Genomic DNA, 15,223 nt, shown 5'->3' on the forward strand with positions numbered 1-15,223 from the left:
AAATGAATAGAGACAACATCCAAAGCCACTACATTATTTGATTTATTAATGAACGATGTTCCTTAAAATTGGCACCACACAGCAGAAAATATTGACATCACTGAATGCAATTTTCACCTATCTCAGTTTTCACAGCAAGCTAAACTACTGAGATTAAAAATTGTGAAGTAGGAAAACACTATATTTTCCCTTAGCAAAACAACAATCTTTACTCTTGAAAATATCTTAGCTACATATACGACAATGAGAAAGCTGTGATAAACTCTAAGCCCCACAAGGATACTTGCTGATACATAACTGAAGTGGTATGTTAATCACAATAAGACCTCTAATAAACCTTGGGGCATCAAGTCAAAAATATGCTTTGTACTTTGGTGGTAAACTTTTTTTTTTTTTTTTACTTTCAATTAAGTAGCTTGTGCCTTTAGTTCAAGTGGGATTTTCAGGGAAGAAGCACACTGAAATGCTTGAGAATTATATTTCTGCCAGTTAGGAACTACCATATGAGGTTTTCTTCACATTTCATATTCAGAAATACCAGCATTTCCAAAACTGTGAATACCTACCTCTCTGCACACTTCACTGAAAAAAATTGCAGTTCAAATTCCAATATTCCTGCTTTTATCTTCCCTCCTCTGTAGGGAAGGATTCATAATGTTTCCTACAGCATATTTCAAAAGAGTTCAGGAATTTAGACCCTGGCTTTTCCTCTCTCCCTGCACAGAAAGGCTTTCTCCAGAAAGAATTGGAAGGTGCAAGAAAACTTCCAGGGGTTTATGAAAGGAAGGAAATGAAGTAATGATAAACTGCACACAGATGAAAGCTACTAGATTCTTCATTCTGGTAAAGAAGAAAGCAACTTTGCTCTGTTTGCAGAACATTAGCAGTGCCTGAGTCAACAAGGTCTCTTACTTCAGTGAAAATTCCTTTTTTGGTCACCAGAGAGTAGGACTTGGTGCATTGTTAGTAAGTGATGCAAAGCAACAGGCAAAAAGGGTCAGTGAAACAAGGAGGCAGCAAACATGTTCCACACCTCCTGCACATCACTGCTCCCAGCCTTGTCTCAGCAGCAACAGGTGCAGGTTAACTGATTTATGGGAAATAAAAGTAAAGCTAAAAATGCCAAGTGGAAAAATCTAGCTGCTTCTCCACGTTCCTGCAGCAAAAAGCCCATGTATTCAGTTTTTCTGTCTTGCTAGATAATGTACAGCACTTGTATATAGTTTTCTAAAAGGTAGATAATGCAAAAATTTTTCTGTGCTGCATACAATATACAGCTGAAGTAAAAGCCATTCTTCTTAAGCATGCTGTAAAAAAAAAAAAAATCAAACTGGTTCCAACTCACTGAATGACAAACTCCTCCAGTTTGACTCAAAGCCAAAATTTTATTTCCAGAAAGAAGCTGGTACAGCAGAAAACATCACCTCCAAATACTAAGCCTGTGAAAGATCCAGATTCAGAAGCAATTAAACAATTTTAGACACAACTTCCAGGACACTCCTCCCATTTTGAGAAAATAACAAAGTTGAGCTACTTTAATTCAAAATGCAAACAGCTGAACAGAGGGAATTGCTCCAAGATGGAGACTGCTGCACACAGGAGCTTCAGCAGCTCAAGTTTTAAGTGCTAAGCTGTTCAAGGAGCAGCTGCTTAAAAACAATGCACAGTCATAGCAGTTAGCTTTTCAGATCACTGCTGGATTCCCAGATAGTGCCACTGTAAACTGTAGTGTGTTAGTCCTGTAACAATTGCCTCTGGCTAAAGAAGGCTGGAATTTAGGCTCTGCACTGTTCAGACATGCACAAGCTTTTGTCCTACAGATGTTGAAGAAGCAACTCAAACAAAGCAACAATGAGCTATTCTGGTTGTTCTACCTTCTTTTAATGCTGGTGCTCCCACCATAGGCAACATAAATACTCATAGAAGCATTTAAGAGAATTTGCGTTCAAGAGGTATACTTGTTTTAATAGAATAAGTGGTCCTTAAAAGCAAAAAAATTAATTACTGTGTCCTTGTAAAGTCAGTTAAATGAATTCCTTGACAGGGAAAGACTTTGGCCAACTATCAGCATGGCAACAATCATTTATGCAAAGGGTGTCAAGAAAAATACAGATAAAACATTAAGAGGTTATATCAGAATGGAAGCGTTCTCATTACTCCCAGAATAGTTTATTGTTTTATTCTGAAGGACACCTGACAGTGCTGCAAGCTCCAGGCATTTTCTCCTGTGAGAAATTAGGAAAGAACAAGTCCTCCCCTTATCTGGAGCAGTATGCCCTCTGCCTCCTCCAGCAAATGCTCAGAAGTAGATGGGAAACAACAGGAATTAGGAAAAAAAGACAAAGCTTTTCTTAATTGTCTGTTTATTTGTAATACATCACTTAAGAGATGGGCAAAGACTGACCAAAAATTGTATCCATCAGTCCCTTTAGCACGTGGGTTCAGGCTGCCTTTCCTCTCAGCAGTGATCTGAAGGATGCAGCTCCAACTGGCACAGCCACACACAGTGGGAAGGAAAAAATAAGCACATGGAGGTGAGATTTGCAGCTAAAAGCAAGAGCAATTTCCCATGTATCAGTGACCTCTGAAGTGAAAAGATCCAGCTAAGAGGTCAGAATAAATACCACCAACCATGATACTTCATCTTTTGCACCTTTCTGCTTCTCTTTTAGCAGATCACGTCAGTGCAATTGGTGCACACAGTTACTGGATTCCTGTCTCAGAGGCATGGCAACAACCGTGGGTCACAACACAGTGGTTTTCTCCCTTTCACTGATTTCTGTGCCTCCCTTGTTCTCTCTGCACCAGAGCTTCTCTTACTAGGTGGCACCTACTGTCAGGACAGACATTTCCTGCATCTGATGTCACCTTAACAGCTTTCAGCCTTCCTGAAGTTCATGTGCAAGCAAACAACAACCTCAAAAGCTACACCAGTGAACAACCAAAACTGGGCTTTTTTTCCTTCACCAACATGAGTCTGCATTTTGACACAAGATGCCCAAGGGTACTTGTTCTCCACTTTTCCACACTGTTGAGGAAAAGCTTACTGAAAGCTGGGCACAGCAACAGTTCAATAAACTGCAGGAAGATTACTTTGTCCTCTAATACAGCTTGTTTTGAGAGATCATAATCCCACAAATACTCACTTTAGAGCATACATGTACGTTATGTTACTCAAGACTAGACAGTGTCCTGCTGCTCTGCCCTGAGCCCAAGGGCAACAAGATACCAGCATCTCTTACATGTACCTCAAACCCAAGTTGACACTTAGTGTCACCTTTTAACAGTAAAAACTGCAGAAGTGGTGGTTTAAACCCTAAAAAAAGCTTCAGCAGGTTGTTTATAAGCCATGTTCACAAAACTACAGCAGATTATTCAATGCTCAGGCAGAACTGGGCATCAGATTCATTAAGAAAATGTATCAGGTTCTTCCACTGTGTGAGCTGTAATAACCTCAACATCCTGAAGATTTGGAAAAGAGATATCAAGAACTATAATGAAAAGGATTTATTTGTTTTAAGGGAAGTAAAGCTAAATTTTAACCTTCTGCTTAGTGATTGCACAATCTCCAATTAGACTTCATGAGAAGAGTCAGTCACTGAAGTAAGACTGAAGTTGCACTAAGTAGTTCCATTGTCAGCAGGAGTAAATAGGTACGCTTCACCTCAATGTCAGCCTCACACTAATCCCAGCACTGCTAAGGATTAAAACGAACTAATAAACAAACAAACCCCACAGTCCTCCCCATGCCCTCACCTTACAGCCCAGTCTATTCAGAATGCATGTAGATAGCCATGAAAAACAAAAAAATAACCACACAAAAACCCCAATGTCCTGATTGGTGCAAAAAATATTCCATTGGTTACAAAGCATCAAAGTTTCCAAGTATACTTATTCTTAATTTTGAATTTCTGGAACAAAAACCTGCCCTCTCTCTCCTCTTGCCAGATTAGGCACCCATCTTTTTGCGGTGTTAAGAGCATATGAACATCCAACACTTCATGACTAAGGCCTACAAGCACCCCCAAACAGGATAAATGTTAGTTCACATTAGTGCACATCCCTCTGCTATAACACTGTTACAATCAGAGCTGGGCAGGACAATGTCTGTGAGCAAGGGATTCGACACCAAGAGCGCGGCTGCGGTCACTACTCCCGCCTGGATCTCACGCACATTTCTTCTTCATCGTATTCACCCATCAACTGCAGCATGTATGTTCCAGTGTAGAGCAGAAACTGTCCTGTTATTTGTGCTGCATGGGATAGTAGCTGAAGCACTTTCCTGGAAGAGAAGTAATTTGTTTAAGAAAAAATCACCAGCAAGATGACATTGTCCCTTTCCACCCACACTATGATGAGTTAAGTCAATATATTTAAAAACCCCTCTTATTCCTTCTCACTTCTGAGGAGATGGTCATTTTTGTACCTTCTTTAGAGAAAATACTTGATGGTCAAAAAACTATTGACAAATTGGCAGGACCAGAAATCACATTCAACAAAGCAGACTGACATCCCGCTAGATGTGTACAGGCCTTCTGCAGAGCCATCACTCAAACCATCACACAAGAAAACAGCTTTGATTGTTGTTTGATTTGTTGCCTGGGAGCAGCATTCCTGCAGCATAAACTCACCTCATGTCTCACCTTTGTCATTCACTAATACAACCCTGTATGTATCTGCAAGCCACAGACCAAACCTGATTAGATCTGAAGCTGAACAGTCACATTACAGTGGGTACTCAAAAGCAAAACAGGTGAAGCAGGAAAATTACTGCTGTCCAAGCTGCAAGCTTAAGAATTCTCAGTTCACAACTACTTTGTTTTCTACAAATTTGGTAAAATCAGCTTTCAAGTATATAGTGCTGTGTAAGAATCAGTACAAATCCATAAGATAACATCAGGCAAGCATCAGAGGTTGACAATGTAAACTGTCGATCTTCACAGGGGAAGAGATAATCATATTTGAATGGTCATTTATTCAACTTAGTTGTAACTGCATCTTCCATTCTTCAAGAAACAACAAGGACACAAGTACTGAGAGCTACATTTGAGTCTCCCCCCCCCAGAAGTTAGGAGGGCACTCAAGTATGATGCTGAGGCATTGAGAAGCAGTACAAAAAACTGGAACGGGATCAGTTTCTGAAGATTCAGAAACCAGACCAGTCTCTCTTCTGAAGAAAAAAAAAAAAAAAAAAGATTTTCTGAATTCTTGTCTAAGAAAACACACAGCTGTGAACCCTCTGCTTCTATTCACTTGTCCTTTGAGCTTAAGCAGAGAAGGAAAAAATCTTCCTACAAATTAATTTTAACCCCGTCATGAAAGCTTTGCAGTTGAAATCCAATGCCTCAGCACAGCAGAATATCCTGTACTTAGATCCTGTGAAGCCTGTTCAGAACACTGTACCCTTATTCATGCTTCCCACACGTGCCACTGCAGCCTGTTCTTCCTGCAGCACACAGAGGAGGCCAAGGAGCTTTGCAGTTGCAAGGAAAGCTGCACCTGGTGCTGGGCTTTGAGCAGCTGCAGTGTGTCACTCGCACACAGGGGCAGTTGCCACTTGAGCCACGGAGCAAGTGATTTGTTGAACCGGACATCTGATCCTTCAGTGGGACACCACAGGGAAACACCACCAGGGGAAATGCACTAATCAGACCTGGCAGGCTCCCAGCCCCTCCCATCTGAACAGCTGCAGCATTCTTCAGTCCTTTTCCTCCACACTCAGCATGTGGGCTCGGGCAGAGGGCATCAGAGTTGGCAGTCTGGAACTCATTACCAGAGGGACTGCACCAGGGTCCTGACATCCTCTGTCTCTGATTTCAATAGCAAGTTGAGACAGGCCATGTCACTGTTGTGTTCAAGGGTACCCAAGGTTATGTTTTCTGTCACCCTGTTCTTTGCTAGCAGAGTGCCACCCCACCCTGACAGTGACACCTCCCTTACAGCTCCACTCTGCAACATAGCAGAGCTTCCACAAGAACTCCACAGCTACTTCAGCTGCTTGCCAGCACTGCTCCTTTCTCACCAGCTGCCCTGTCTTGGCAGGGAGGCACAACTGTCACTTCAAACTCTCCTTAGCAGCACAAGTCTCAGTGCTGATACTCAGCTCCATAGCAGGCAGGCAGAGATCAGAGTTTGTTTTGGCTCGAGAGATTTTGACAAACATAAGAACTGGAGGAATGCAGCTGTCCAAGGGCAAACCTCTGCTTAGAAGAAACCCTAATGAAATCTGTGTTACAGGTGGGTGTAGCATGTAACTGGATAATCATTCTATCCTGACCAGAGAGGGCTCTTGTCTCCAGCCACACCAGCTGTAGCCTGAAAGCACAAGGACCACCCAAGTAGAGTGGTCAGTGAGACTGAAGGACAGGGAAGAAGATCAGCATTACAGTGCTGATCAGCACACCTGCTTCAGGAGAGAAAGGACTGCTTAAAGAATGCTTCATCTAAAGGCCACATGTCACTCAGGACAAGTCCAAACTTCACTGATGACATACTCATCTGTCTGTCAGGTTTGGTCCTCAAGTGATAAAATGCAGCACACCATTGTGTGTCAACCAGAACTCTCAAAGTCAGGTAGAGAAACTTGGGGTTGCAGCTTAACAGCTGCCAAAGCACAGCACCTCTGGGAAGGGGTCTGAACTCAGGAGTCTCCTTGGGCCAGGGCAGCTGATCTTGACAAGGCACCAACTTTCAACTCATTGCTGAAAACAGTGAACTGGACAGGTATTATTTTGCTGTGAATAAGACCACTTTTCCCAACCGGCAGATCTACCAAACTCACAGCCCACAGCAGATCCGTGCTGCAGGACACAGTGGTTCTTGACAGGCTCCCTTAGCAAGCCCAGAGACCACACCAGCTGGCTTAAGAGCAGTGATATCACAGTCTTACTTCAGATGACAAATCCACATTAGGAGAGCAGAGTGTCATCTCTCCTCCATTTTCCTTTGCCTCCCTGTAGCTCTAGTGGTGAATCGGGCAAACAGGAGCTGCAATGTCTGAGCAAGCTTTAAGACCCCTGACTTAGATCTCAAATTCCATTCATTTCATCCCCTTGAAGTCTCCTCTTCAAAGGGTTTCTTTCCGCAGCCTCCTGCATTCTTCAGACAAACAAGTCAAGGAAATGTGAGGAAATTCTCTCAGCAGAACAAAGAAACCATACTTACACCCTTTCAGTAAATACAATAAATTGGCCAGTAGGTAAGAAATAACAAAAATCCTGATTTTATAAACAGAACCAGTGCTCCACTGAACCAATGGCAAACAGATTTTTACATTAGCACGTACACCTGCCCAGTAGTGGAAACGCACTCACCGTAATACACTTTTGGCTCCCATGCATTTGATGTCATATGAGATAGAGTAGATCTCATAGAAGGTTGCCTTGATGTTTAAGCAGCCAATAAAATCCTTAGGGTTCAGTTTGTACAGGTCAAATGTGATGTTAGCTACTCCCATTTTCTTCTTTTTTCTCACAGCCACAACTCCATTTTTTGTCTGATTTAAAAAGAAAGAGACAGTTTGTACCACGACACAGGAAGCTAAAGCCCAACAATTGTTAACAGTGCAAATCTTCAGAAGCACCTTTGCTTACTCCAGTCTTGGGGCTAGTTCTTGGTCAAGTCTAAACTAGAATTAAAAGCATTAGCACTCAGAAAAGGAGGTCTGTAGCTCATGTATTGTTTTTCAAGTTGTGAAAGGCTTCTGGACTTTTTCAAACAGACACTAAAATTCTAGAGTGACAGAGCACCTCCTGAATATTTATTTTCTGTAGTAGGGCCTCTTCAGAGTACACTGAAGCCACAGGTAATTCCTGCTATTTATTTATCCTGGTACATTCTGGCTTCTCTCTGAGGTAGTGAGGTCAGGCCACCAAACAACCAAGAGGACATCAGGTCCTTCTGATTAGTCAGGAACACAATTCTGATGAGCACTCTTGGAGACAGCTATACAGATGACATCTGTGAAAAGTCAGGGCATGCATTTCAAAACCTGGCTCACAAAATCTTTATTCCTACTAAAAAGAAACACAGGGAGGGAACCACTGCTGATTAGGCCAAGGGTTTAATAATGAGATTTTAAGATGAAAAGCAAAGGAGAGAGAGTGTAGAAAAAGTCATCTTCCACCTTAAGTGCACCCTCCTTTTTTGCAAGCAGCCCTTGTCTGCTGCAGGGTGTGTGCTTCAACAAAGGAAAGCCAAAAAGAAAACAGCCAAGAGAACCCATATTCACAGAGACATCTAGTGGATACACGGGATCCTCTGCTCAGCACATTCCTCTCAAGGTTACCGGCCTGGCAGCTGCCAGGCTGTTTTCTGCAGGCTAAATGAAGCAATGAAGTTGTGTAAGACTGGCCCTTTCCTGTACCTGACACCCCAGCCCTCAGACAGTGTCATGACAAGTCAGACAAAGTTAAACACAGCAGTTCATCATTAGCCAGCAGTGTTATGCCTGTTTTACTTTGATAAGCTCCAGCCACAGAGTCCCCTATCAACAACAGCTCCGGGCATGCACGAGCAGTTGGTGTGCTTGGAGGCATCTCCCACAGCCATTAGCACCCAGAATATTTGGGTAAAGCAGGACAGGGCTGGTGCTACACTCCAGGTGACTGGTGAGGCTGTGACAATCCCTCTGCTGTCACTCAGCACATTCTGAAGAGGGGCTGCCTCCACACTGCAATGCCAGACAGGAGACGGGGAAGGAGCAAGGTGGAGTCACACCCTGGCTGCAACTCCTTTCCTGCCCTTGGAGCTCGTGCCCCAGGTGCAGAGCTTGAAAAACCAGTGAGGTATTTGGGAGAAAAACACAGAGGCTGCCCACACTGCAACAGGAGACTGGGAAAACAGGGCCACATGATTGAGCTGTATGTGTGCAGGCACAGAAATTGTGTCCCTGCTTACACACAGCTCTGCAGCCGGTAGAAAAAAATTCTGATGCCAGCTTTACAGCAACAACCATCTCAAGGAAAAACATTTAGGAGCTTGACTCTATGTTATTAACGTACAGATGACTATTTCCCCATAAAAGAACTAATTGAATACTGAATTAATATGATTAGAAGGCTAAAGCAAGCCACTTTTAATAGCTCTTAAAATCTTGAAACATGCAGACTAACATTAGGTTCTGATGCCAACCTCTGGCTATTTGCAAAATCAAACAAGGCTTTTTTAAACTATCATTAACTATTACTGCCTTCAGATGGCAGAACTTGCTTTATATTACTTTGTTTGAGCATTTTTACAGTCTAAATCTAATCTTTAAAGACACTGTATTTTTTGTACTTCATGAAGTCAAAGTCCTAATTTTCTTTAGGTTACAAAAAGGCTCAAGAACAAATATTTCTGAGCTTCTCCAAAAGAAGGGGATTTTCCCTGTAAGTCTTTTCAGTTTAAATGTTTTACTTCAATTTCTGGTGGATTTTGCCAACAGATCTATGTCCAGACAAGGGACAATAAGAAATATGAACTTGATTTTTCATCCAAGAAGTCTCAACAAGGTGTTTACATTGTACCTCTTCAGAGGAATTTTTCTTCCTCTTCTCCCCTCTTTCCAACAGTTTTAGAAGCCACAAACATTTCTCCATCCATTTCCACTCAAATGAGGAAGAAGCAGCCAATACTTACTGGTGTCCATTTCTGTCCATTTTCTAGAACCATGAAGTGTGTATTGTCATCCAGGGACTTGAAGAACTCTTCTGTGTCCACAACTGTGCCATCTTCCTCCAAAACCAGAGTAACTATCCCAGCAGTTATAACAAAGGCGTCCAAAGTCTGAAAAAAAAAAAAAAAAAAAACCAGGAAACTTGAGCATTCTAAAGAATCATTTCATATTGAGACTCACTTATCCGAAATACTTCCCTAGTGATGGTTTTTTTAGAAGAACAAGAGTCTGTGGGCTGTCTTTCTGGGATACTCACAGGTATTTCCCTGTGAGCTTCAGTCAGTGTTTGCTGTACCTTGCTGAGGAGCTCCTGCAGGCTGCTGGCAACAATTCCCTTCCTGCTGCTGCGGGAGGCGTTGGACACACGGAAAGGGCGCCCTGCGGGCATGAGAGGAGGGAACAGGGTCTGTTTTGTTACTGCTCCTACTGATGCTCCCATGGATATGAAAGATCTAAGACAAATAAAAATGAAGAGTTACAAAAACAGTCACGGCAAGTACTGCAAGAAGGAGGAAGACTGTTGACATAATCACATTATACAAGTAATCCACAGATCACCTCAAGACTCTTGGAGCTTAACTTCAAAACTAAATACTGCACTGCCCTACAGATATGTTATATCTGTACTCTCTCTTGCCCATGACATTTGGAAAGACTTTTAAAATTAATACAATTTCAAGCAGACACCTCTAGCTTGGCTGACATCAAGGACACAATCACAGTGAAGCCGATGGGTTGTAAAACTGAATTTAAAAAGCAGCAGCTCTTACTGCATTCAGTCACTTAGCTCATTCTCTTAATTTACAAGATAAACACTCAGTGAGATACATAATTAGTTGAAAGCAGTCTTGTGTGTTAAGACATGGGGTTGTTTTAGGAAGACTGAACATATTACCCATATTGAAAGCACCTGTTGGCAGAATGCAAGCAGAGCGTTGTGATACAGCTACACTTGACTTCAAAGAGTCAAGGCATTTATTTGTAAATTGTATCTGCAGCCTATAAAACTCCATCTGGTTTTGGAACACACAAAATAAAAGACTTGAATGAGAAGGAGTTAAATGCAAGAAAAGTTAATATCCAGGTACATGAATACATAGTCTGGGAGCAAGCTGCCAGCAAGGCTGGAAGAATTAAATCACTTTAAGAAAGAGATTTAAAATTTTTCAGGGCAATTACATATTTACCTTTGGTAAACCAAGCACACAACACCAGTAACAGCCTATTCCCACACCAATGTACAGATCTGCTCTCATCTACACCTAGTGACAATTTTTTCTGCCAAATGATAATGGCTAAGTCAATATTCAGCATGCCAGAAATGGCATTGTGCCTGATACCTGGGAAGGACTGATTGCTAAGCCTTTTAAAGGGAGGCAGTATTTTCTCCCACACTCCTGGACTTTACCCTCTGTATGTACCTTTGGCTCCTTCATGCTGAATTGCTCAGGGATGGGAAAGGGATGCATCCCTATTTTGTTCTCCCACACAGGTGTAAAAAGTCAACTTTATGTGGTAAAATCTATTCTCTTTCAATGAGGGCAGAGTGAACTGCCAGCCTTTATCTGCAGCCAGAGAGTAAACACAAGACTTCATAGAACAACATACAATGAGAAGGTATAAAGTTACTCAACTTAAGATGTCCCTTTTATGCAAATCCACACCAACCGTGCAGAATAAATATCTTTTCCACACCTCTTATGTGGTCCATAAGCATATTTCTGGAATGCACAGAATGTCATTTTTGTGCCTGAGCAGATTCAGATTTCAGCAAATAATTTGTTTACCAATCCAATTCTGAACCACTTTTTTGGGCTATCACCTTTCCTCTAAACAATAAGTCTATACCTTCCACAAAAACTCCTTGCCATTATTGGAGCTTTAACTGTTTTTAAAGGAGGAGAACATTCAGCAGTTTTGTTCCAGCTCATGCTTTTGTTGCTAGTTCTGGCTATACAGTGGCTCTCACATTTGGCATTTACACACAGGGCTGATGGAAACCTCTGTCCTTACTGTGACAAAGCTGGAGGGGTTGAGCAGCCAGCCTGGCTTTCAGGAAACAAGCACTGTTTCACATTAAAGAGCTAATAAGCACTGTTCCTCCTGGAAAAGTGGAGGAGGACATGGGGACAGCAGCACTGTCAAGGGCACTGAAGCCCCACAGAAGGGAAGGCTGCTGGGGTAGGCCCTGTTTGCCAATCTCTCTGCTGACTAATTAATGGGGCCCCAGTCACCCCGCTGCTGTGGGCAGCTCACATTCTGAATCACTGAGTCTCTCCCTCAGGAAGGAAGGAAGGAAGCCTGCTCATCTTCTCTGGGGCTGGTGACATCACTTCACAGGGCACCCTGATGGCAAACAGTGCAGCACTGGGGTTTCAAGAGCTTTCACAGCTGATTACACCTCATTGCCTCCCACAAATTTGAAAACTTGTGTGTAGAAGAGTAACCTAAGTGATATATGCGTGAATACTCCATTTTTTTTTTCTTTTTTTTTGGTGAGGACAGTCAATATCAGCCCCATTGAAAAGTTTCCTTTCCCATTTCTTGAGCCAAGCTGTCATTCACACAAGACAAAGCAAAAGGGTAACAGCCAAAACATACACACTGACAAAGAATGAGAAGTGTTAGGGACACAGCCCATGGGCAGGACTTGAGCTAACAGGGTCCACCCCAGCCAACTCTACGAGCAAAAGTTTCTCAAGGAGTCAGGATCAGCCACCCCACACTGCTGTCTAGCTCTATCTAAAGTCAGAGCAATAAAAACAAACAGATCAATAAACCAGGGCTTACATTATTGCCACCGGACAGTCACTGAACAGGAAAGAAGAAGTTATTTAACAATGGTGAAATTTCATTGATATTGATAAAACCTGTCAATATCATCTTTAAACTAAGCCTGCCTATGAAGAAGTGAGTCTGGGCTCCAGGGCAGGCTGAGGTTTCAGCTAATGAGGAGACAAAAGGCAGGGTAATGAAAAGCAGCAAGACAAACTGAGTGTGAACCCTTCCATTTCTGGGCCTATTGCTGACAGCTTGTTTCTATTTTGTGTGCCACTCTCTTTCCTAGATCATAGGATTAAACAGACCAGCCTACATTCACAGCTCTTAGAAAGATCCATTCTTGTTGTAGCTGTTCTCAAAACACAGAGAAACTAATTCCTGACACAGGGAATTCCTTTGTTAGACTAGACCAAAAATAATTTCCTATTAAAACCTGATCAAGCTAAGTCATAAAACAAGTGGTGGAAAGGAGTGAAGGTGCAGTCGGTTTTACTAGAAAGTTGAGTAACAGGTTAAATACAGACAAATCCACTATTGTTTTATTAATCTTTAAAGGATCAAGTCATAGCTCTTCTCTAAAGGAAGAAGGAATCCCACATCTGTGGAGAATACAAAAATATTTTATAATTGGAAGATCAAATACCTTCAAACCCTAGCATCTTATCCAGTTTGTTTTGGAAAACTACCATCTGCTAGAGAGGGCTTCACAAATGCTGCCACAAGCATTCACTCCAGTGTCAAATCTGGTGGGAGAAATGAATTAATTCTTTACGAGGACACAGGGATTAAAAGCCTGCCTTGAGCCCTGTACACATATTTCACTCTTTATCTTTGTTTGCAATATGCCCCATATGTTTGTCTAAGAACGTGGTGCAATGGTCTTCAGCCTCGCTCAGAAAAACCAGCGTTGCACAACACGGCATGGATTGATTTTTAGGTTAGGGTTCACTGGCAACCACAGCAGCACTAACAGCCAGGCAAAACAACAGAAAACAAAAATCCCAAAACAAAATAGAAAAAGGTTGGAAGTTAGTTAGTCAGGAGATTTGGGGTTCAAGTCGCAGCGCGGTTCTCCTGCTCAAACACGAGCTGTGGAGCGGCCACAAGGGCGGCGGCAGCGGATGGGCGTCCGAGCAGCGCACGGAGCTGCGCTGCCCCGGCCGGCTCGGTGACAGCACCACCGGGATTGCGGTCAGCAGCCCCGGGCGCCGAGAGGCCACTACGCCTCAAAGGCAGGTAGGGCTGCCGGGCTCCTGCCTGTGCTTCCCTCAGCAGGGCTTCAGCCGGCTGCAGGGCTGCGACACCGTCCTGACCCGCTTCTCCCACGCAGCGTCCATCGGGGTTAATCCCGCACAGCCCCGCCCGCCCCCGCACCGCGCCCTCCGCTCCGCTGCGGCCACCGAGGGCAGCCGGAGCCCACCGAGGGCACTCCGGCCCCCGGCACCGCAGGCAGCCAGAACCACCGGCTGGCATGGAGAAGGGGCGGGAGCGTGCCCTCACTCACCGCAGCAGCGATCCCACGCAATCCCGTGCCGCCTCCATGGCTTGCCCGAGCGCGGGGCAGCGCCGGTCACGGCCCTTAAGTGCGGCGGGCGCGGCTCCTCCTCCGGCCCCGGCCCCTCCCTGCCCGCCTTTCCCCGGCCGCGCCGGGAACCGAGTCCCGGGACAGGGAGCGTGGCCGGGACAGAGCCTGTCCGCTGTCCCAGGAATGCAGCAGCAGGTGCCAGGGAGTGCTTTGGGAAGGGATGTTTCTCCAGGAGGCGCCTTGTGGGTTACCTGAGAAAGGAGAGGAGAGGTTTTGTTCAGCGTGTGGGGGATGCGCTCCGCACGTTTGCTGCTTACAGCTCATGGAACAGGGCAAGGCAATCTCATTTGCGGCCGCCCGGCATTAGGGCAAATCAGCAGATTAAGTGTCTCAGCTGCTGATTTTAGGGCCTGTGAATAAGCTTAGAGCTCGGATTAATGCGTACAGTAGTGGAGTATTTACTGCTACTCCTAGGGGTGGAGGAGCAGTGGCTCCTGTTCACTACACAGGAGCAAAGGCAGCGTTTTCTGTTCACATGGACACAAATCCTACACCGTCCTTTCGGGCTCTGGAACCAGGTTCTGTCACTTACAGCTGTCCAGCAATTATTGTACAGGAAAAATAGAGCCAGGAGCATCAGAACCTGCCCCAGGCAACAGCCTGACCCAGGGCCAGGATCTGTACAGGAAACCTTGCCACTGCTGATCAGGGAATGACTCCAGAAGCCCTTGCCACCAGCACCCAGGGTCAGGAATAATCAATTACTTGGTTGCCTGAATTGTTTTTCCTGTTTAGGGTAGAAAGGACCACTCAAGATACCCCTTGTAGTCCAGGTTTCTTTAGCAGGCAGTCTGATAGCTGCTAGATGTTTTCTTCAGTCCTCAGATTTAAGGCCTTTACCAGCTATTAAGAATTCAACATTTTTGGTCCAGGGCAAATTGCTTTCTTGGATGACATCTCCTCTCCAGCCTGATGAACAAACAGTTTATTTCCTCAGAGCACACTCTAGACCAAGAAGCTTGCTGTTAGCCCTGGGAAGGTGAGGCCAGACTTTTATCTCTCCTTCCTCAAGCTGCTTGGTCTTGCAGGTGTTGTAGGAATCCTTCTCATATGTTAACCCCTTTACCCCCTTGTTTCCTATGGCATTTAGTTTTGTTACTCTTCTGCAATTAGTCCCTGACAACATGTCAGAGAGAGCAGGCAGTGAGGGGCAGTACATAATTCTTGAGCACTGCACTCCAAACAGCCAGTTTTCCCCT

The 15,223-nt window shown here is 44.0% G+C and overlaps 1 protein-coding gene across 1 annotated transcript; it reads right to left on the reverse strand.

Annotated features, from left to right (window-relative positions):
• Nucleotides 1–350: 350 nt before the first annotated feature.
• CIDEA (cell death inducing DFFA like effector a) lies at nucleotides 351–14,100 on the reverse strand. Its single transcript, XM_005486713.4, has 5 exons — nucleotides 13,944–14,100; nucleotides 9,954–10,110; nucleotides 9,622–9,768; nucleotides 7,314–7,495; nucleotides 351–4,282 (listed from the first exon to the last, which is right to left on the reverse strand). The coding sequence occupies exons 1-5, from the start codon at nucleotides 13,979–13,981 to the stop codon at nucleotides 4,150–4,152; spliced, it is 657 nt and encodes a 218-aa protein (XP_005486770.1). The 5' UTR covers nucleotides 13,982–14,100; the 3' UTR covers nucleotides 351–4,149.
• Between the last annotated feature and the right edge of the window lie 1,123 nt (nucleotides 14,101–15,223).

Source organism: Zonotrichia albicollis, chromosome 1, assembly GCF_047830755.1.
Source record: "Zonotrichia albicollis isolate bZonAlb1 chromosome 1, bZonAlb1.hap1, whole genome shotgun sequence".
Classification (NCBI taxonomy): Eukaryota; Metazoa; Chordata; class Aves; order Passeriformes; family Passerellidae; genus Zonotrichia; species Zonotrichia albicollis.